Genomic DNA, 23325 nt, shown 5'->3' with positions numbered 1-23325 from the left:
CTGTTTCTATTGGTTAATGTTGCATTGGTTTACATTTTAAGTCATGTTTAAAAATCTGAGGAGTAGATCTCGGCTTTGACTCAGAAAGTGATATTGACTAAGAAAAAGGATGGTGGCAACTGTTTTACACTGTTCAATCAAACCTCAACTAACATTTCTATATTTAGCAATGTGTGCATTTGCCACATTCATTCGAGATCATTCCCACACTGCCAGGTAGGGTTGCATGATATTCAGTGTTGCCAAGTAGATTTAGCGAGTTCAGACTGCCGCAGCAACTTTTATTGGTAAAAGAGTATTGCGACAAATTCAGCTACTTTTTAAGGTTGCCCCAGCGACTTCCCTGCTTGTGTGCAGAGCTGCTCTGCCCCCTCGAGGTAACGCCTGCGCCACCTGCCGTGTGTGCACCGATCACTTGGCCCCTTCTCCCACCTCTCTCCGACCATCTCTGCTCTAGCCTCTGTCCTCTCCCCGCTGCAGCTAGTGAAGTGAATTTATTTATTTTTAAATTGAAAATGGGCAATGCATGAATAAATCAATTTGGTGGCTCAGAGTTTGTTTTGATATCTCAACCTGCGTGTCCTGATCGCGTCTGCTATGGATGGACAAAATCAACATGCTCACATTGGCACACGCCCAGTCTTGTCAGCATGTAAGCATAATAAAAAAAAGATTTAATGTGCATGCGACAAATGGAGCAACCAACAGCTACTTTCCATAAAAAATATTTGGCAACACTGATATGGGAAAAATAAATAAAATAGAAGCCTTTTTTTTAACCAAATATTGCAATTGCAGGTTTCTACTTTTCTAGTGTTTCTTTAATTTTCCTCTATTACAGAGCATACTACTCTCCAATGTTCAATCAGTGAACAAACGTAGAAACTTAATCTGTGAATAAATAAAATCAGAGCGAGAATCTCCTTCCAGAGGGACATCAGATTCTGCAACATACTCTGTTTTTCTGAGAATGGGTTTTCTTGAGACATCCAAATGAATTATACCCAACCAGCAGGTTTTACAGTTCATTGAGCATATAGAAAGAGGGCGCGACAGGGGAAATGTATAGGACCTTGAACTTCTGCTCTACCGACTTGGAATACTTGGTCATCAAATGTCACCCTTCTTACCTTCGAGAGATTTCAGGGATTATCACCATGGCTGCATACACGCAGGCACCAAAAATGCTCTGAAAGATTTTAATTGGACCCTCTCAAAGTGAGGACCCTCTCCAATGTCAGCAAAACAAAAAAGGAGCCGATTGTGGACTTCAGGATGAACCAGGCTGGACACGCCCACATCCTTTATGCGGCCGCCATGGGGACTGTCAAAAATGTAAAGTTCCTCGGCGTACATCTCAGAGGAGCTGAAATCTTCAAAACACATGGACACTGTGTTAAAGACACGACATCGACCCTAACCTCGAGACTAAAAAGAAAATTGGCCTGTCTCAGAGGGCCCTCAGTGTTCTACACGAGCACCAGATTGCATACCATCGGTCTGCATCACAGCCTGGGACGGCAACTCCACCAACGCAGACCGCAAGGCTCTACAGTCGAACGCACCATTAAGTGCACAGTGCCTGGCTTCCAGGACACCTTCAACACCAGGTGTCGCACTAAGGCCAAGAAGATCATCAGGGACCTTATCCACCCGAGCCATAGCCTGTTCTCCCCGCTTCCATCACTCGGACAAGGCCAATACAGGAGCATCATGGCTGAAACTAACAGAGGCCAATAGCTTCTACCTCCAGGCCATCAGGGAGCTGAATAGACGAGGAAAAACAGTACCAACTCCCAATACTAAATATGGAAGAGAGAAAACCAAGAGTGGCAGTCTAAACTAGTAACGGTCACAGTAAAATCACTTTCCTATTTCATCAACACAATCAATTACAAGTATATTAAGGTTATACTACTGTAGAGAACAATGTAATTATTAAATCGTATGCAATTTATAATGATAGTTTTTGCCCTAAGTTTTGATCATTTCATAGCATCCTTTAGAATGTCCCTGTTTTTCTCTACATTGTAGAGCAGTGAGTGAACACCCTATATATTAAGAAGCAAAGTGGATAGCAGCATCGTTGTCATCAACATCTTGTTGCATCTGCTGCATTGACCATGCAGACTGAAGAATGAACGGCAAGTGGTCTCATGGTCAAGCAACAACTGCACATGAGTGATTGTGGGAAGGGCTAAATTATGAAGTATAAAAACAGATGTTACACACAGAGGAGTGGCCTATCACATTTAACAAACCAAACATTGGAAATACAGTTACACAAGGTAAAGTAAAAACCCAAACCGGTCCGTGTATCAATACCAGTATATTGTACTAGACGGTATAGTGCACAGCCCTACAGCAGAGGGCATAATATTGGAGCAGCTGCTGCTCAACCCTGTAGTACACATTGCCCTTAAGGCAGGGAGACAGCAACAGGTCTCGTTAAATAAAAAAACAAACATTCAATGTTATTCTGAAGTAGAGCACAAAACATCTTCCAGGAAAAAGCACCACTAATATGGTATTATGCAAGACAACATTCTTAGCTGTTAGGCCAAATTGCATCAACAATGTACGTACCACATAGGCAATATGAATATTAATGATTACAAGATGAGTTATGCAAAGCATTTGTTCTCAGCAGGAACAGTTTAAATGCAAAGGAGATTCCAGGCCATTTGGGAGAAACCTGGCAATGGATGGCAGTTTGAGGTCAAGCCAGTCAATTAGCCAGAACTAGGTCTATCACAATATATGTCACTGAAAAAATGTATGCCTTGTAATACATCATGCAATTTACAGTGCATCACATATGCTTCCTCACCTTTGAACTAAAAGTACAGTGGGAGGGAATCTTTAAGTGATGTCAGAAGCACTCAAAATCAAAACTGTTGACATGGAGATGATGTCATTACAAGAATATGGCACATTATCTAACAGATACAGGTAACCGGTCAGAAATGAGCAATAGCATACTGCCAAGCCTTCAAGCAAGTCAATCTCAGAAGTAAATGTTGTAGGAAGCTGGCTTGTAAAGACAATGGTGCACAGTGTGAGGAAAGAGTGGCCGGCTAATCTTGAGGTTGCCAGTCTGGTAGCAGAGGCTTGAGCCGTTTAGAAATGATCTAGCCGGAAGTCCAGCCGAGGCAAGGCTCTACCAGAGATAATGACCCTTTTTCCCAAAAGAGGGAAAGGGGAGGAAAAAAACCTCTGACATTTAAGGCAGAATTGGATTAGGATCAAGCTGGCGAGCAACGGACATTTTTCTTTGATAGGCAGAAGAGGGACAGGGTCTTGGATACGTGACCAGCCACAGGTCAGACAATCCCTCAGGGACCAATTACACAGATAGAGGGACACACTGCACCTATTTGAAACCCACAATTCCAATCTGCTGTGCAGGGCACATGAAATCATCAGGACCGCAGGAACAAGTCAGGATTTGTCATTAAATAACAATGTTGTGCTTAGTTACTGCAATTGGAGTCTAAATAACAAGGGTAGGCAATTTGAAGACAATTTAAAAACAAAATGTTAAAAGGCAGATTACTCAGAAGTGGACTTCATAGTTTTACATTTTGCAAAAGAGCATGCATAAATCCAACAATAAGCGATGTAGGCATATATTTTCATTATCCAGTTGTTTAATTCAATAAAATGTCAAAACCTTGTTGATTTTTCCTGCATGAGACTCAAGCCAGTCACAATTACCCATTGGCCACGCTTTGAGATGTTTTGTTTGACAATGGCCTCCATGAATAGACAGCTGTTCTTGCATATGTCATTTTTATTTCACCTTTATTTAACCAGATTGGACAATTGAGAACAAGTTCTCATTTACAACTGCGACCTGGCCAAGATAAAGAAAATGAGTGGGACAAAAGCAACAGAGTTACACATGGGATAAACAAACATACAGTCAATAACACAATAGAGAAATCTATGTACAGTGTGTGTAAATGTAGAAGAGTAGGGATATTGTGGCTGACTACTAGCTAGTAGCTAGTTAGCTGGCTAGCGCTGATGGGGGTTCCGGTTCTAAAGTACAAAAATAGCAAATCCGTGCCACATTGGGTGAGGCGGGTTGTAGGAGAGTATATTCAGTCTGTAGATGGAAAGAGAGATTAAAATATATACGAAGAAAACTATACATACACGGGACAAGACAAAATACACGTCCGACTGCTACGCCATCTTGGATCTTCTTCGAAAGGGATATCTTTTGTCATAAAGGGTTATGAATCAGCTCTCTCTGTTCACATGTCAAGCAGTAACAGCATCCCCAGCACAGCAGCTACAGCACTTTGCCCATGTTAACATATGGATAGACAAGATAGATTCATTCATTTAGACTAGGTCCCAAAGCCCTTCACATTGTCTGGGAAGAGTGACTCTTGACGCAAAAACTGATGAGCTTTTCCTTACTTTCTATAATACAGTGGGAAAGCAGACTTGATTATATAAAGTAAGGGAAAGCAGACTATTAGAAGATAGTGGGGCTACCAATCTATGCCCTAGTTTAGCATAAAGAGAACACAAATTGAAATCTTTAAGTAGGCCGAGGGATGAAGGATGAGCAATGATTTTGTCCCAGTGTTTGTTTTGACATTGATCATTCAAAGATACTAAAAGGCATTTGAGAGGAGATAGGATACATGCTGACGGTATAGCCTGTCACCAGCGCTAGAGTAACTTATCTAAATCATGAGCCAATAAGTGATGGGTGGGCATCTGGCAAAGGTTTCTAGTATTGCAACAACTGGAAAGTGGCAAATGGCCAAGGTGACCTTGGTTGGTCACAAAGGGCAGAAGTCAAGACAAAAACTGGCCAATACAATTTCACGTGTGCCCAGACGACGACCCCTGTTGTGGCAGACACACAGCCCACTAAGACCTTTGTAACAAGCATTACGTCTGTATAGTGGACTACAGCACTGTAGGATTAACAGACTCCTAATCAGTTCACCATTTTATCCACTTCATGTCTGGCCAGTTCAAGAACAGGAAGGATTACACTGTGCAGTAGGAATCGAGGCCAAAGGGCCATTTTCACTCATAAGCAATTCTGGTGCTTTTGTTTCTCAGGCGCCATACCGTTCTGCATTAGATGTAATGCCAAGCAGTGTGAGCTGTGTAATAAAATAGCATAAACATATATATTGTGTGTCTGGGCAAGAGGATGATTTATTCTGTCTATCAGTGGAGGAAGGGGAGGACTTTATCTTTTTAGACAAAACTACACTAAATATAGTCCCATCACCAAATAACTGATTAAAACACACTTTTTGACAATATATTGAATTACACTGTACAAAACTAGAAATGCAACATGTAAAGTGTTGATCCCATGTTTCATGATCTGAAATAAGATCCCAGAAATGTTACATAAGCGCAAAAGGCGTATTTCTCCAATTTTGGGCACAAATTTATTTACATCCCTGTTAGTGAGCATTTCACCTTTGCCACAAAAAGCCATCCACCTGACAGGTGTGGCATATCGAGAACGCTGTATTGGGGACAATAAAAGGCCACTAAAATTGGCATTGTGTCGTGACAGAACTGCACAAGTTGTGGGAGCATGCAATTGGCATGCTGACTGCAGGAATGGGTGTTGCCAGAGAATGGAATGTACGTCCAACCGCCTCCCGACTGCAGACCACGTGTAACGCCAACCCTGTTCCTCCACATCCGGCTTCTTCACCTGCGGGATTGTCTGAGCCTAGCCACCCAGACAGCTGATGAAAATGTGAGTTTGCAAAACCAAAGAATTTCTGCACAAACTGTAAGAAACTGTCTCAGGGAAGCTCATCTGCGTGCTCGTTGTCCTGACCTGTCTGCAGTTTGGTGTTGTAACAGACTTCAAATGGGCAAATGCTCACCTTCGATGGCCACTGGCATGCTGGACAAGTGTGTTCCTTCACAGGTGAAATCCCGGTTTCAACTGTACCGGGCAAGTGCCAGACAGCTTTTATGGCATTGTGTGGGAAAGCGGTTTGCTGAAGTCAATGTTGTGAACAGAGTGCCCCGTGGTGGTGGGGTTATGGTAGGGGCAGGCATAAGCTACGGACAACAATACACCATGAGGTGAGCCTGAAGTTCATTGTCGTACCATTCATCTGCAGCCATCACCTTATGTTTCAGCAGGATAATGCATGGCCCAACGACACAAAGATTGGTACACAATTCCTGCAAGCTTAAAATGACCATGGCCTGCATACACTCAGACATGCCACACAAATGAGCATGTTTGGGATGCTCTGGGTTGATGTGTACAACATTATGTTCCAGTTCCCGCCAATAACCAGTAACTTCACACAGCCATTGAAGAGGAGTTGGACCCACATTCTACAGGCCACAATCAACAGCTTGGTCAACTATGCGAAGGAGATGTGTCTCGCTGCATAAGGCAAATGGTGGTCACACGAGGCAATGACTGGTTTTCTGATCCCCAACCTTGTTCTTAAGGTACGGTTGAAGTCGGAAGTTTACATACACATTAAAACTGATTTTTCAACCACTCCAGAAAATGTCTTGTTAACAAACTATAGTTTTGGCAAATCGGTTAGGACATCTACTTCGTGCATGACAAGTAATTTTTCCAACAATTGTTTACAGACGATAATCTCACTGTATCAATTCCAGTGGGTCAGACGTTTACATACACGATGTTGTCTGTGCCTTTAAACAGCTTGGAAAATTCCAGAAAATTATGTCATGGCTTTAGAAGCTTCTGATTGACTCAAATGATGTCAATTAGCCTATTGGAGGTGTATCTGTGGATATATTTCAAGGCCTACCTTCAAACTCAGTGCCTCCTTGCTTGAAATCATGAGAAAATCAAGTCATCAGCCAAGACCTTAGAAAACAAATTGTAGGCCTCCACAAGTCTGGTTCATCCTTGGGAGCAATTTCCAAACGCCTGAAGGTACAAACAATAGTACGCAAGTATAAACACCATGGGACCACGCAGGCGACATACCACTCAGGAAGGAGATGCGTTCTGTCTCGTAGAGATTAAAGTACTTTGGTGCAAAAAGTGCAAATCAATCCCAGAACAACAGCAAAGGACCTTGTGGAGATGCTGGAGGAAACAGGCACGAAAGTATCTATGTCCACAGTAAAACTAGTCCTATAAATCGAAAACCTGAAAGGATGCACAGCAAGGAAGAAGCCACTGCTCCAAAACCTCCATAAAAAAGCCAGACTACGGTGTGTAACTGCACATGGGGACAAAGATTGCACTTTTTTGGAGAAATGTCCACTAGTCTGATGAAACAAAAATAGAACTGTTTGGCCATAATGACCATCGTTATGTTTGGAGGAAAAAGGGGGAGGCTTGCAAGCCGAAGAACATCATCCCAACCACGAAGCACGGGGGTGGCAGCATCACGTTGTGGGGGTGCTTTGCTGCAGGAGGGACTGGTGCACTTCACAAAATAGATGGCATCATGAGGCAGGAAAATTATGTGGCTATATTGAAGCAACATCTCAAGACATCAGTCAGGAAGTTAAAGCTTGGTCGCAAATGGGTCTTCCAAATGGACAATGACCCCAAGCATACTTCTAAAGTTGTGTCAAAATGGCTTAAGGACAAGAAAGTCAAGGTATTGGAGTGCCCTGCCCTCAATCCCATAGAAAATTTGTGGGCAGAACTGAAAAAGTGTGTGCGAGCAAGGAGGCGAGCAAGGGAAGCTTATGGAAGGCTACCCGAAACATTTGACCCAAGTTAAACAATGTAAAGCTAATGCTACCAAATAATAATTGAGTGTATGTAAACTGACCCACTGGGAATGTAAATAAAGAAATAAGACTCAACTATTACTCCACATTTCACATTCTTAAAATAAAATGGTGATCTTAACTGACATAAGACAGGGAATTTTTACTATGATTAAATGTCAGTAATTGTGAAAAAAATGCATTTGGATAAGTGGATTTAACAAAGTGGATTGGCTAGCATGCTGTTCAGCTAGCTCTTCTGTCCATAACAATTAAACTGTTCCGTCTTGTTAGCTAGCAAACAGATCCAAGTTGGCTAAGCTTGAAATAAAGATTAGCTGGCTACTCACTAGCACGTGGGCTTGTGTTTGAGAGAATGTTAATGAGACCGGTGTTAATTTTTTCATAGCTTAATGCCTGCTACAACAAGTTAGTCATTATTAGGGAATGTCTATTATGCATGGTTCTGGTTATATATTTATTTTTAAATGGCATTTTCATAGACTTTAAAGCCGGATCAGTGATTGCAAAAACATATTTTGATGAAATAATACAATTATTACTTGGTCTTATGGTTGTGGAAGGCTTATATTTAACCCAGGTATAACTTCAAACCCTGAATTCTTTTGATTTTGCTGATTGTTTGAAAGTGTTTTTGACCGTTAAAATGGTAGAATGCCTAATCAGAGAAACACACATTTTTAAAATCAAGATATGTATTGTGAATAACCCAGAAGTTTAAAATAAAATATAGATTTTAGGCCATGTCGCCAAACCCTACAGTAGCCTCAACAGCACTCTGTAGGGTAGCACTATGGTGATTACAGTGCAAAACCTAGGAGGCTTGTGGCCCTTACCATAGACTTAGTCATTATGAAGTCCTCCAACCTAGAGCTCTTCCAGCATGAACTGACATGTTGTCCACCTAATCAAAGCATCAGAATTAATCTAGTATTGAAAGCATAAGCTACAGCTAGCTAGCTAGCACTGCAGTGCATAAAATGTGGTGAGTAGTTGACGAAAGACAATAGTACAGTCTTGAACAAATTTTCCCAAAAAATTGAGAAGCAAAGATATATTTAACTTCTTAGGGACTGGGGGGGGCAGTATTGAGTAGCTTGGATTAATAAGGTGCCCAAAGTAAACTGCCTGCTACTCAGGCTAGAAAGCTAGAATATGCATATAATTAGTAGATTTGGTTTCTAAAACTGTTTGAATGATGTCTGAGTATTACAGAACTCATATGGCAGGCAAAAACCTGAGATAAAAATCCAACCAGGAAGTGGGAAATCTGAGGTTTGTAGTTTTGAGTGATTGCCTATCCAATATACAGTGTCTATGGGGTCATATTGCACTTCCTAATGCTTCCATTAGATGTCAACTGTCTTCAGAACATTGTTTCAGGCTTCAACTAGAAAGCGGGAGCGAATAAGAGCTGTTTGAATCAGGGGTCTGGCAGAATGCCACGAGCTAAGTCAGGCGCGCGGCCGTGAGAGCGAGCTCCGTTCCTTTTCATTTCTAAAGACAAAAGAATTGTCCGGTTGAAACATTATTGAAGATTTATGATAAAAAACATCCTAAAGATTGATTATATACATCATTTAACATGTTTAAACACACTGTAATGGAACTGTTTTGACTTTGTCTGAACTAAGTGCCCGCGCCTTGTGAATTTGCATTTGTGAACTTGATGAGCAAACAAAAAGGAGGTATTTGGACATAAATGGACTTTAATCGAACAAAAACAAACATTTATTGTGGAACTGTGATTCCTGGGAGTGCATTCCGAAGAAGATCAAAGTGAATATTTATAACGCTATTTCTGAGTTGTGACACCTCTCCTTGGTTGGAAAATGGCTGTATGGTTTTCTGTGGCTAGGCGCTGACCTAACATAATTGCATGGTGTGCTTTTACCGTAAAACTTCTTTGAAATCTGACACAGCGGTTGCATTAAGGAGAAGTTTCTTTAATTGTGTGTTTAACACTTGTATCTTTCATCAATGTTTATGATGAGTATTTCTGTAATTTGATGTGGCTCTCTGCACTTTCACCGGATGTTTGTTTGAGACGATGCATTTCTGAACATAACGTACCAATTTCAAATGAGGTTTTTGGACATAGATGAACTTGATCGAACACACATTTGTCTAACATGGAGTACTGGGAGTGCCATCCGGTGAAGATCAAAGGTTAGTGATTAATTTTAACGCTATTTCTGTCTTTTGTGACACCTCTCCTTGGTTGGAAAATGGCTGTATGGTTTTCTGTGGCTGGGCGCTGACTAACATAATAGCAAGGTGTGCTTCCGCCGTAAAGCCTCTTTGAAATCAGACACTGTGGCTGGATTAACAAGAAGTATAATACTTGTATGTTTGAGGAATTTTAATTATGGGATTTGTTGTTTTGAATTTGGCACCCCAAGACAGTTGTGAAGATGGCACGAAAACACCTATTCCCATTCAGGAGAATGAAAATATATTGGCATGGGGAGGGAAGTGTAAAAGACTTCCAGCTACCCAAGACAAAGAATGACCTCTGCTTCCGCACGGCAAGCGGTACCAGAGAGGCAAGTCTAGGTCCAAAAGGCTCCTTAACAGCTTCTAACCCCAAGCCATAAGACTACATTGACCCCCTTTTTTTACGCTGCTGCAACTCAGTTTATTATCTATGCATAGACACTTTACCCCGACCTACAGCTGAAGTCGGAAGCTTACATAGACCTTAGCCAGATATTGTGAAATACTCCTGACATTTAACCCTAGTAAAAATTCCCCGTCTTAGGTCAGTTAAGATCACCACTTTATTTTAAGAATGTGAAAATGTCAGAATAATAGTAGAGAGAATTATTTATTTCAGCTATTATTTCTTTCATCACATTCCCAGTGGGTCAGAGGTTTACATACACTCAATTAGTATTTGGTAGCATTACCTTTAAATTGTTTAACTTCGGTCAAAAATTCCGGGTAGCCTTCCATAAGCTTCCCACAATACGTTGGGTGAATTTTGGCCCATTCCTCCTGACAGAGCTGGTGTAACTGAGGTTTGTAGGCCTCCTTGTTCGCACACTCTTTTTCAGTTCTGCCCACCAACTTTCTATAGGATTGAGGTCAGGGCTTTGTGATGGCAACTCCAATACCTTGACTTTGTTGTCCTGAAGTCATTTTGCCACAACTTTAGAAGTATGCTTTGGGTCATCCATTTGGAAGACCCATTTGCGACCACGCTTTAATTTCCTGACTGGTGTCTTGAGATTTTGCTTCAATAGATCTGCATAATTTCCCTACCTCGTGATGCCATCTATTCTGTGAACTGCACCAGTCCCTCCTGAAGCAAAGCACCGCCACAGCATGATGCTGCCACCCCCATGCTTCACGGTTGGGGATGTGTTTTTCGGCTTGCAAGCCTCCCCCTTTTTCCTCCAAACATATCGATGGTCATTATGGCCAAACAGTTCTATTTTTTTGTTTCATCAGACTAGAGAGGACATTTCTCTAAAAAAGTACGATCTTTATCCGCATGTTGTGCAGTTGCAAACCGTAGTAGCAACATCATGATGGGTTTAGGGCAAATTTGAGTATCGGTAGCCTAAACCTATTGATGTTACATTGAGCTGGGTGAATGGAATATGAATGACAGTCATTCAATACGATGTAATAGCAATAAGGCGAGCCATAAAACAAATAAAATCGGCATTAAGTGTTTAGTAATCTGTTGATCACTACACTCTACAGTGAAGAACAATGGAATCTACAGTGTGGGGCCTTGACTCTTGTCTGAAGTTGTTTCCTTTAAGAAATACAGTGGGGCAAAAAAGTATTTAGTCAGCCACCAATTGTGCAAGTTCTCCCACTTAAGATGAGGCCTGTAATTTTCATCATAGGTACACTTCAACTATGACAGACAAAATGAGAAGAAAATCACATTGTAGTATTTTTAATGAATTTATTTGCAAATTCTGGTGGAAAATAAGTATTTGGTCACCTACAAACAAGGAAGATTTCTGGCTCTCACAGACCTGTAACAACTTCTTTAAGAGGCTTCTCTGTCCTCCACTCATTACCTGTATTAATGGCACCTGTTTGAACTTGTTATCAGTATAAAAGACACCTGTCCACAACCTCAAACAGTCACACTCCAAACTCCACTATGGCCAAGACCAAAGAGCTGTCAAATGACACCAGAAACAAAATGGTAGACCTGCACCAGGCTGGGAAGACTGAATCTGCAATAGGTAAGCAGCTTGGTTTGAAGAAATCAACTGTGGGAGCAATTATTAGGAAATGGAAGACATACAAGACCACTGATAATCTCCCTCGATCTGGGGCTCCACGCAAGATCTCACCCTGTGGGGTCACAAGAACAGTGAGCAAAAATCCCAGAACCACACGGGGGGCCCTAGTGAATGACCTGCAGAGAGCTGGGACCAAAGTAACAATGCCTACCATCAGTAACACACGTGTCCCCCTGCTTAAGCCAGTACATGTCCAGGCCAGTCTGAAGTTTGCTAGAGAGCATTTGGATGATCCAGAAGAAGATTGGGAGAATGTCATATGGTCAGATGAAACCAAAATAGAACTTTTTGGTAAATACTCAACTTGTCGTGTTTGGAGAACAAAGAATGCTGAGTTGCATCCAAAGAACACCATACCTACGGTGAAGCATGGGGGTGGAAACATCATGCTTTGGGGCTGTTTTTCTGCAAAGGGACCAGGACGACTGATCCGTGTAAAGGAAAGAATGAATGGGGCCATGTATCGTGAGATTTTGAGTGAAAACCTCCTTCCATCAGCAAGGGCATTGAAGATGAAACGTGGCTGGGTCTTTCAGCATGACAATGATCCCAAACACACCGCCCGGGCAACGAAGGAGTGGCTTCATAAGAGGTCCTGGAGTGGCCTAGCCAGTCTCCAGTTCTCAACCCCATAGAAAATCTTTGGAGGGAGTTGAAAGTCCGTGTTGCCCAGCAACAGCCCCAAAACATCACTGCTCTAGAGGAGATCTGCATGGAGGAATGAGCCAAAATACCAGCAACAGTGTGTGAAAACCTAGTGAAGACTTACAGAAAAGTTTGACCTCTGTTATATACCCTTTGTTGGCAATGACAAAGTATTGAGATAAACTTTTGTTATTGACCAAATACTTATTATCCACCATAATTTGCAAATAAATTCATTAAAAATCCTACAATGTGATTTTCTGGATTTTTTTTTCTCATTTTGTCTGTCATAGTTGAAGTGTACCTATGATGAAAATGACAGGCCTCTCTCCTCTTTTTAAGTGGGAAAACTTGCACAATTGGTGGCTAACTAAATACTTTTTTGCCCCACTGTATGTCATGAGACATAAGGAACTGAAACATGCCTTTGCCATGAGATGAGGGCGATTCATCCGACAAAAACGTATGACCATCAAAGAAATGTCCCGATCCGTCTATATTCCGACAGATATAGAGCGAGAGAGCAATGCACCTTGAGGAAACATGCAGTGCGAGGAAAGCCGTTTTCCCTCCAAGCGGCGCGAGAACACAGAGAAACGGGCTACGTCTTTGTACTGCAGTATGGCGGCAGATCAAAGTGTACAATCTATGGAAGCAGATCACAGGAACATGTTTTGCAATGTGATAGAAGGGAGCGAGTAGCCTAGCAACACTTCAAAGCAGCTACTGTGTGGAGGGGCATTACCCATAGCGTAGTCAGAGCATAGCATTAGAACACAAGATAAAATATGTACAGAGAGGGACCACTGGATGGTCAGCTTTTAGTCCATTGTATGAAGGTTGTTGAATATTCGTTTGATTTGTACTTTCCCTTCTCCAAAAGCATTACTGTATCTGAAAGATATCTATGAAACACAGAGAGCAGGTGTATTAGTAAGAGATATGCCTATGTATTCTTGAGATTTAGCCTACTGTGGAGGTAGCCTAGATATTTCATAATTCACCACATTGGATTGTCCCGCCTTAAAATGAGACCAATGGATTGTAATCTTACCTTTGTTATGAACAGAGTAGAAACAATTAACTTCCAACAGATTGTAATGCAGAGACGGATATATACAGAAACCTGTTATCAGAGAGGTACATACACTAGTGAGCAAGGTAGTGACGATTTCAGCAGACCGTCCAGTGTGGTTAAATTGTGCGCCAAAGTGCAACGGCTTGTGACCATTTGTTTTTGTACAGTCTCTGTAGCGGATTTGAATATAGAGGATAGGCCCATCTCATTGGCTTTCTCATTATTAGGTTTGCTTACTAACAGACAAACACTAGCACTGTGGTACACAAGGTCCTGGTATTCCAATGAGGTGCTCCAGTGGCCTGGAATTCAAATGCAGGCACACAATTCAAACCAGGCAATCTGAGTTATTCAACTGTATTTTTTCCCCTGTCCTCCATTGCTACAGTCTGCTACAGAAAACGAAGGACTGCCCACTAGGTCACAGATTTCACAAATTTAAACAGCAATCATTGACCAACTACAACTCTGGTACACTACATCAATATTTCTAATGTACTGTGGCTCATTTACTGTATTATTGACTGTATGTTTGTTTTACTCCATGTGTAACTCTGTGTCGTTGTATGTGTCGAACTGGTTTGCTTTATCTTGGCCAGGTCGCAATTGTAAATGAGAACTTGTTCTCAACTTGCTTACCTGGTTAAATAAAGGTGAAATAAAATTTTAAAAATAAATAAAAATGCAACCGGTCAATAATAATGAATTGCTCCATCCCCCCCATTATCTCAAATGTCATTATGAGCTGAAATACAGCCAATACTGGATAAGAAAACAAAACCCCAAAACCAGCTAATCAAGGGCTTTGCCTAAATAGTGTGCTCAGAGAGTGTAGGCATCGTTCATTTTGTGCTTTTCTTCCCTTTTTCCCTTGAAATACGTAGCTTCTGTATTAATAATGGGATGAATACGTAACTGTAATCGCCATGTGTGTAAACAGTTAAGCCAGAGCTCTGCCTCCACTTTCAATACAAGAATAACATGTGACATCACTTATGTTCCACAGGGTTAGCGGCGTGAGGAGAGGCCAAAGAAAGTTGCTTTTGTGCTTATGGACTGGGAGTTTGAAGCATTTCGCCTATTTTTAGCACATTTTATTTGGGCAAACTAGAAGGTTCCTGCTTGCAAAAGCATAAGACAAAGTTCTTCGCAATCCATTTTATTTCTCAATCAAGCCTGTCTCGCATGCTTCTGTTCTGACTGGGTGACCAAAATAGGACAGATGTCACAGACCAGAAACAACACAAGCAAGTAGGATGAAAACAAGCAGGATGAAAGCAGTCACATCAAAAATGTCTTCTCATCTGAGTCGGTCTTGCCATCAACCCTTCAGTCCTGCCGGCTCGGTTCAAAAAGCATCCTGACTAGAGAGAGAAACAAGCTATGTCTGTCTCTCTAGGCCTCCTGTCTTCACCTTCTCCTCACTGCCTTTTCACTTAGATATTACTAGCCCCTGTTTGACTACTATGCTAATCCCATGCTAAGCTCAGCACACAAGGACACTGTCTGAGCTCTGTGGTAGGCCTGACATTTGAGCTGTGTGATTCACTGGCAGCTAGAGGTCTTGATGACTGCGTGTGACTGTTCATGGCCTTTGCCTTTTTGCACCTGCCTAAAGAATTACAAGGAGCTGACAAGTCTGACCCATTGTCCCTTCTTGGATGGCTGCTGCATCTTAGACACTAGCGCCGGCTGTACAGCCGATTAGAGATTCATTTTCAGCCAGGTAATTTTTTCCACTTAAATGAACCAGGCTACTTTTCTATAGAGCTCGCCAGCTTGTAACCCTAAAAAAGAGATGAGTTACCTCTGATTCATTCAGCCAGTCCTATGGAGAAAATGAAATGGGGAAAGAATAGAATTATGGGATAAAGTCTGAGGTTAACACAGACTTAGGAGATATTCTATGTTTTGTTCTATGAGACAATCAGTCAACATGACATCAGAAGGCTACCACCTAACCCAAACTTGGACTAAAAGAAGCCTAATGTTACTCCTTAGCCCAAGAACCTTACATGTTATGTTTATAGGGTGAATTGGCTCTGGAAGCTAAAACAGCAAAATAATCCATCAAAACGTCAAACGATTCTCAATTGCATTTCGTGAACTAACACTCGCATTTGACCCCCCCCCTTACTAGCCCCGACTTTACTGACAGCTAGTTTGAGAACATTTATTACTTACTATGACTGATATGTGGTTGTCCCACCTCGATATCTTAAGACGCACCAACTGTAAGTTGCTCTGGAAAAGAGCATCTGCTAAATGACTAAAATGTAAATGAAAAATTGCAGTACAGTTCTAGAAACAGAAATCCCTCTACTTTCATATCACACCAAAATAATGTAATAAATGCTGAAACACACACTGTGCACTGTTTTAACAGTTGCAGCAGACAGTACTTTTCACTGACAACACGATTGTGGCATCTGTCTTCCGTTTACACAGATTTTAGGAGACGCAAAAAGTGAATAACCACAGGTAGTCCACTCGGTCCTCTGTTTTCCATAAACAAGCTCTGTAACATGGAAATATGGCTGTGTGGGAAGCCTAATAAGGTGTGTATCAATTTAACTTTGACTTTTTTATTATTATTATTCCTCTCCACCAGTCAGTACCAGGTGTTAATGATTACACATCTTTGAAACCTAGGCTAATACCAAGAGGGAATGCCATCTCCAATAAGACTAATGGTGTCAGTTGCGTAAGGGGGACACTACCAACTGAATATTTAAATGTGACAAGTTAAAATTCAGAAACAAAAGTGCAAAGATGTGCCTAGTTAAAAATGTGAAAAAGTTCTGGACATCTTTCAAGGAGAACTTGTGAGGACTGTGGTCAGTCCACATTTTTCAAATACTTGTTCCCTCATATCAGCGTCAATGTCTATTTTTATTTCTAGCCAGCTTGCCTTTAACCTCTTCAACCTATGGGGGCGCTATTTCATTATTGGATAAAAACGTGCCCGTTTTAAGCGCAATATTTTGTCACAAAAAGATGCTCGACTATGCATATAATTGACAGCTTTGGAAAGAAAACACTGACGTTTCCAAAACTGCAAAGATATTGTCTGTAAGTGCCACAGAACCAATGCTACAGGCGAAACCAAGATGAAATTTCATACAGGAAGTGAGCCAGATTTGAGGCGCTGTGTTCCAATGTCTCCTTATATGGCTGTGAATGCGCAAGGAATGAGCCTACACTTTCTGTCGTTTCCCCAAGGTGTTTGCAGCATTGTGACGTATTTGTAGGCATATCATTGGAAAATTGACCATAGACTACATTTACCAGGTGTCCGCTCGGTGTCCTCCGTCGAAACTATTGCGTAATCTCCAGGTGCGTGCATTTTTCCATTTGAACAGAGGAGAAACCAAACTGCCACGAGTGACTTATCATCGAATAGATATGTGAAAAAAACACCTTGAGGATTGATTCTAAACAATGTTTGCCATGTTTCTGTCGATATTATGGAGTTAATTTGGAAAAAAGTTTGCGTTGTAATGACTGAATTTTCAGGGTTTTTTGGTAGCCAAACATGACGCAGAAAACGGACCGATTTCTCCTGCACAAATAATCTTTAAGGAAAAACTGAACATTTGCTATCTAACTGAGAGTCTCCTCATTGAAAACATCCGAAGTTCTTCAAAGGTAAATGATTTTATTTGAATGGTTTTCTGTTTTTTGTGAAAATGTTGCCTGCTGAATGATAATGCTAAATGCTAACGCTAGCTATCAATAGGTATTAATACTGTTACACAAATGCTTGTTTTGCTATGGTTGAGAAGCATATTTTTGAAAATCTGAGATGACAGTGTTGTTAACAAAAGGCTAAGCTTGAGAGCTAGCATATTTATTTCATTTCATTTGCGATTTTCATGAATAGTTAACGTTGCGTTATGGTAATGAGTTTGAGGCTGTATTCACGATCCCGGATCCGGGATGGCTCGACGCAAGAAGTTAATGCTTACAAATACGGTCTTGCAAAATTTGGATCTGCACGTGCATAGTGGGATAACGGAGTTCACAGTTAATGCTATGGAATTACTAGATTATGAGGCTTCCATTGTGAAGTCAAGCAAACAGCACAGTGCTTAGGAAATAACAAGCATATCTATGACAGATGCACAAATCAAATTTTATCGGTCACATACACATATTTAGCAGATGTTATTGTGGGTGTAGCGAAATACTTGTGTTCCTATCTAACAATACACACAAATCTAACAGTAAAAGAATGGAATGAAGCAATGTATACAGTACCAGTCAAAAGTTTAAGAAGACCCACTCATTAAAGGGTTTCTTTATTTTTCCTATTTTCTAAAATTGTAGAATAGTGAAGACGTCAGAACTATGAAATAACACATATGGAATCATGTAGTAGCCAAAATAAGTGTTAAACAAATCAAAATATATTTTATATTGGAGATTCTACAAAGTAGCCATCCTTTGCCTTGACAGCTTTGCACTCTTGGCATTCTCTCAACCAGCTTCACCTAGAATGCATTCCCAACAGTCTTGAAGGAGTTCCCACATATGCCGAGCACTTGTTGGCAGCTTGTCCTTCACTCCGCGGTCCAACTCATCCCAAACCATCTCAATTGGGTTGAGGTTGGGTGATTGTGGAGGCCACGTCATCTGATGCAGCCCTCCATCACTTTCCTTCTTGATAAAATAGCCCTTACAAACCCTACACCCTGGAGGTGTTGGGTCATTGTCCTGTTTAAAAACAAATGATCGTCCCATGCTGTGGTAACCACGCTGGTTAAGTGTGTCTTGATTTCTAAATAACTAACAGTGCCACCAGCAAAGCACACCTCCTCAAAGCTTCACGGTGAGAACTACACATGCAGAGATCATCCCTTCACCTACTCTACGTTTCACAAAAACAGCGGTTGGAATCAAAAATCTCAAATTTGGACTCAGACCAAAGGACAGATTTCCACTGGTCTAATGTCCATTGCTATCGTGTTTATTGGCTCAAGCAAGTCTCTTCTTATTGGTGTCCTTTAGTAGTGGTTTCTATGCAGCAATTCGACCATGAAGGCCTGATTCACAGTCTCATCTGAACAGTTGATGTTGAGATGTGTCTGTTACTTGAACTCTGTGAAGCATTTATTTGGGATGCAATTTCCGAGGCTGGTAGCTCAAATGAACTTATCCTCTGCAGCAGAGGCAACTCTGGGTCTTCCTTACCTGTGGCGATCCTTATGAGAGCCAATTTCATCGTAGCGCTTGATGGTTTTTGCAACTGCACTTGTAGAAACTTTCAAAGTCCATGAAATGTTGCTGATTGACTGACCTTCATGTCCTAAAGTAATGATGGACTGTCATTTTGCTTATTTGAGCTGTTCTTGCCCTACTATGGACTTGGTCTTTAACCAAATAGGGTTATCTTCTTTATTCCACCCCTACCTTGTCACAACAACTGATTGTTAAGGGGGGGGTCCACAAATTAACTAAAGGCACACCTGTTATTTGAAATGCATTCCAAGTGACTACCTCATGAAGCTGGTTGAGAAAATGCCAAGAGTGTGAAAAGCTGTCAAGTCAAAGGGTGGCTACTTTGAAGAATCTGAAATATAAAATATATTTTGATTTGTTTAACACTTTTTGGCTTACAACATGATTCCATATTTCATAGTTTTGATGTCTTCACTATTATTCTACAATTTAAATCAATCTTTAAAAAATAAAACAAAAACCCTTGAATGAGTAGGTGTGTCAACTTGACTGGTACTGTGTATATATAGTGCATTCGGAAAGTCTTCAGACCCCTTGACTTTTCCCAAATGTTGTTACGTTACAGCCTTATTCTGAAATGTATTAAATATTTTTCCCCCCTCAATAGACACACACAATACCCCATAATGACAAAGCAAAAACAGTTTTTTTAAATTTGTCTAGTTGGATGGGGAGCATCGCTGCACAGCTATTTCCAGGTCTCTCCAGAGATGTTTGATCGGCTTCAAGTCCGGGCTCTGGCTGGGCCACTCAAGGACATTCAGAGACTTGTCCCGAAGACATTCCTGCAATGTCTTGGCTGTGTGCTTAGGGTCGTGTGGAAGGTGAACCTTCAACCCAGTCTGAGGTGCTCAGCCCTCTGGAGTAGATTTCCATCAAGGATCTCTGTACTTTGCTCCGTTCATTTCTTCCCTAGATCCTGACTAGTCTCCCAGTCTGTCGGAGTTACCATCGGGTGCTTGGTCACCTCCCTGACCAAGGCCCTTCTCCCTTGATTGCTCAGTTTTGGCCGGGTGGGCAGCTCTTGGAAGAGTCTTAGTGGTACTAAACGTCTTCCATTTAAGAATGATGGAGGCCACTGTTCTTCGGGACCTTCAATGCTGCAGGAATTTTTTTGGTACCCTTCCCCAGATCTGTAATTAGACCCAATACTATCTCGGAGCTCTACGGACAATTCCTTCAACCTCATGGCTTGGCTTTGCTTTGACATGCACTGACAACTGTGGGACCTTATATAGACAGGTGTGTGCCTTTCCAAATTATGTGCAATCCATTGAATTTACCACAGGTGGACTAAAATCAAGTTGTAGAAACATCAAGGATGATCAATGGAAACAGGATGCACCCAATTTCAAGTCTCATAGCAAAATGTCTGAATACTTATTTAAAGGAGAAAGGGGGATACCTCGACAGCTGTATAACAATGCAGTAAACTGAAATGTGTCTTCCGCAAGGGAACTAACTGTTGGTTAACTGCCTTGCTCAGGAGCAGGACAGATTTTTACCTTGTCAGCTCAGGGATTCTATAAATAAGGTATGTTTTTTTTTATTTGTAATACATTTGTAAACATTTCAAAAAACCTGTTTTGCGCTTTGTAATAATGAGTTATTGTGTGTAGACTGAGTAATGTATTTTATTTAATCAATTTCAGAATAAGGATGTAATGTAACAAAACGTGGGAAAAGTCAAGGGGTCTGAATACTTCCCGATCTCACTGTATGTAATGGGATGTAGACATTATGAACAGTATGTGGACAGAATATGGTGGCTTGGTTGACGGATAACGTAAACAGAGACATTGACACACCAATAGGTGTAGTGTGACATGGTTTTAAATGTTTTTGTTTTTTTATCTCTACAAGGCTCATTGTTTCCTGAAGAGCTATGGAGATGAGAGCGACAGGCATGATGCCATATTCATTTATTATTATGTTGTACTAATTTAGTACATGCACAGATGACTAGAATGGTATGCTCCACTATGAAACATAATGAAATGTGTAGACCTACTAGCACACGGTTAACGAGACAGCAATGACAACACGTGACAGACGTAATTGTTTCCTCAATGTCAGATACATCAGCATGTGGCAGTGTCACTATCGCCTCGCCCACTATTTTAAGTGGTCTATCGATTTTCTGGGCCATCGTTGTGCGTATCTCTTGCTGTGAACAAACCGCAGGGCGCCAGGGCCAATTGCCTGATGGTTGAAATGTACTGGAAATAATTACCCTTGCAATAAACAATAGCATGTGAAAATTTAACCGATATAGTCCACTGAATTTGCTTATTGCCAACTGTCCCATGCAGCCAATTCAAGCGGCTACAGATAAGGAGTCCTGATTATTTAAGTCACTTCTAGGAGAGGCCTAAAGTGTACAGCTGAAACAGTGTCTATTAATCAAAACATTTCCATTCAAGCTCAATATGCCTAATGACACACATTTAAGGTTTGTTTGGAATTGGTTCAAGCCAATAGCATTAGTGTAGGTTTATGTTTTGTATGCTGTTTAAATACAAATTGAGCAAATTCGTAGCCTATTTCACTGTCTGGGAAACAATATAGCCAGTTTACATTGTCGTTTGGAAAATACAGGAAACGTAAACTCTGATGCGCTCTGAAGTCTGAATATGTTCATGACATAAGTGGCTGGGTTACTATCAAATCCTGTTATGTAAAGTAGTTGGAGATTATCTCCCAATGATAGAGCTTTACCGGGATGTAGTCAGGATACGTAACACTGTAGCCGCATGGCAACAGTAACGCAGAAACAAAGAATGTAACAATTTAGCGAAGGGGTGGTAGCGGGAAATTATAGAACACTGACAGTAGCAGATAGGTTTCACAAATTACAACATTTTCAGATTAGCATCACTGAAGGCTAATCAAATAATTATACTGACCTGTTGCGTTCTTTCCGCCGGATTCATCATCACAGCTTGACGAAAACTGTTATCCACATAAGACGCCATTGTTTTGAAGACGCGTTAAAAACAATTAAATTGCTTATCTTGTTGACAATTTAATGTTCGCGGTCTGGGTATGCACAGACCAAGCCACAATCCCTGTTCCCACTTTGTTATCCACTAAGAAAACTCTAGTGTGCTAAAAAATGGTAATTAGTCCCCCCGGCCAGGCCACAATGTGAGCCTCGGGGTTTATTATGTCCCCAAACCGATACCAGAAGGCTGCCACCGGTCCAAACAAACTTGCTAACAAGGCGCGGATCGAATAATCCAGATTCCAACACAGTAGATCTGTTGCTGTACAATTTGTATTATGGTAAAACGGTTCCTTTATCTAAACCGACACTAAAAGCCAATCCATTGATCTTCAGCATTTTTGCGTTTGCCACAATTTCATGTATCCGCCTTCAAAGAAAAAAGTAGAAATCTATCCTGACAGTAACCAGTTGTCCATTTTTTAAAATTAATAAACCTATACATGTAGAAAGGCAACCTTTAAAAAAACATTATGATAGGTTTAAAAGTGACGATGAGGCCACAGCTTTCTGCTGTATGCCGCCATGGTGACTGACACAAGGGAAAGCTCATGGGCGAGTCCATTTACAAAAATAGAGCCGGGGGACAATGCATTGTGGCCAACAAAGCTATCCTTTGTCGCCATCCAATGACAGAACCTGGAATAAAACACACAGATAGGCTACCGAAGGGGCAAATACTTATGCACATTTCGGAACAATGAATTGTTATGGACCTTAACGATGTGAAAATATCAGATTTTTTTTCCTATTTATTGACAACATGAAACTCTATTTGACTGGAATTTCATTCTGCTTTGATATATGGAGGAACATATAAAGTGTAGCAGTAGGAAATGGGGGAAAAGTTATATTCAATTACATTTAATTATATTATATTTCCTTATTCTAACCACGTGTTATATTTGTATGCTTCAGTGCTGTTCAAGCTCTTCTATTCAAGAAAACTCTGTGGCCAATGGTATATTTACATTTTGTAAAATTGGAGAAGTTCAAAACAACTGGGAAATCTCCGTTTTCCAACTTCCGTGTGTTTAATGTCGCGTTCATGTGCTAGTCGGAACTAGGAAACTCGGAAATGTATGAATTGCTAACTGGTTGAACACAACAGGTGTATAACTACAATACTACAGGAGGCTGCTGAGGTTTGGGAGGCTCATAATAATGTCCGGGACGGAGCTAATGGTACGGCCCCCAACACCTGGAAACCATGTGTATGATGTATTTAATACCATTGCACTCATTCCGCCCTAGACATTACCACGAGTCTGTCCTCCTCAATACAGGTGCCACCAACCTCCTGTGAACTACAACCAGTTAGCAAGTCGTACATTTCCGTG

At 41.1% G+C, this 23325-nt stretch overlaps 1 protein-coding gene across 14 annotated transcripts in view; it reads right to left on the bottom strand.

Annotated features, from left to right (window-relative positions):
- LOC115130821 (rap guanine nucleotide exchange factor 2-like) overlaps positions 1 to 22551 on the bottom strand; it is a 154475-nt gene extending 131924 nt beyond the window's left edge. For 10 of the 14 annotated variants that reach the window (XM_065019766.1, XM_065019770.1, XM_065019773.1 and 7 more), the window contains exon 1: positions 21888 to 22549. In XM_065019766.1, the coding sequence (XP_064875838.1) occupies positions 21888 to 21956 (69 nt within the window). In that variant the 5' untranslated portion in view covers positions 21957 to 22549. Of the gene's footprint in view, positions 1 to 21887 lie in introns of all 14 variants that reach the window. The other 4 variants (XM_029662302.2, XM_065019778.1, XM_029662287.2 and 1 more) reach the window with 2 other exon arrangements.
- Positions 22552 to 23325: the final 774 nt, after the last annotated feature.

This window comes from Oncorhynchus nerka, linkage group LG6 (assembly GCF_034236695.1).
Source record: "Oncorhynchus nerka isolate Pitt River linkage group LG6, Oner_Uvic_2.0, whole genome shotgun sequence".
Lineage (NCBI taxonomy): Eukaryota > Metazoa > Chordata > Actinopteri > Salmoniformes > Salmonidae > Oncorhynchus > Oncorhynchus nerka.
This window is presented reverse-complemented; position numbering and strand designations above follow the sequence as displayed.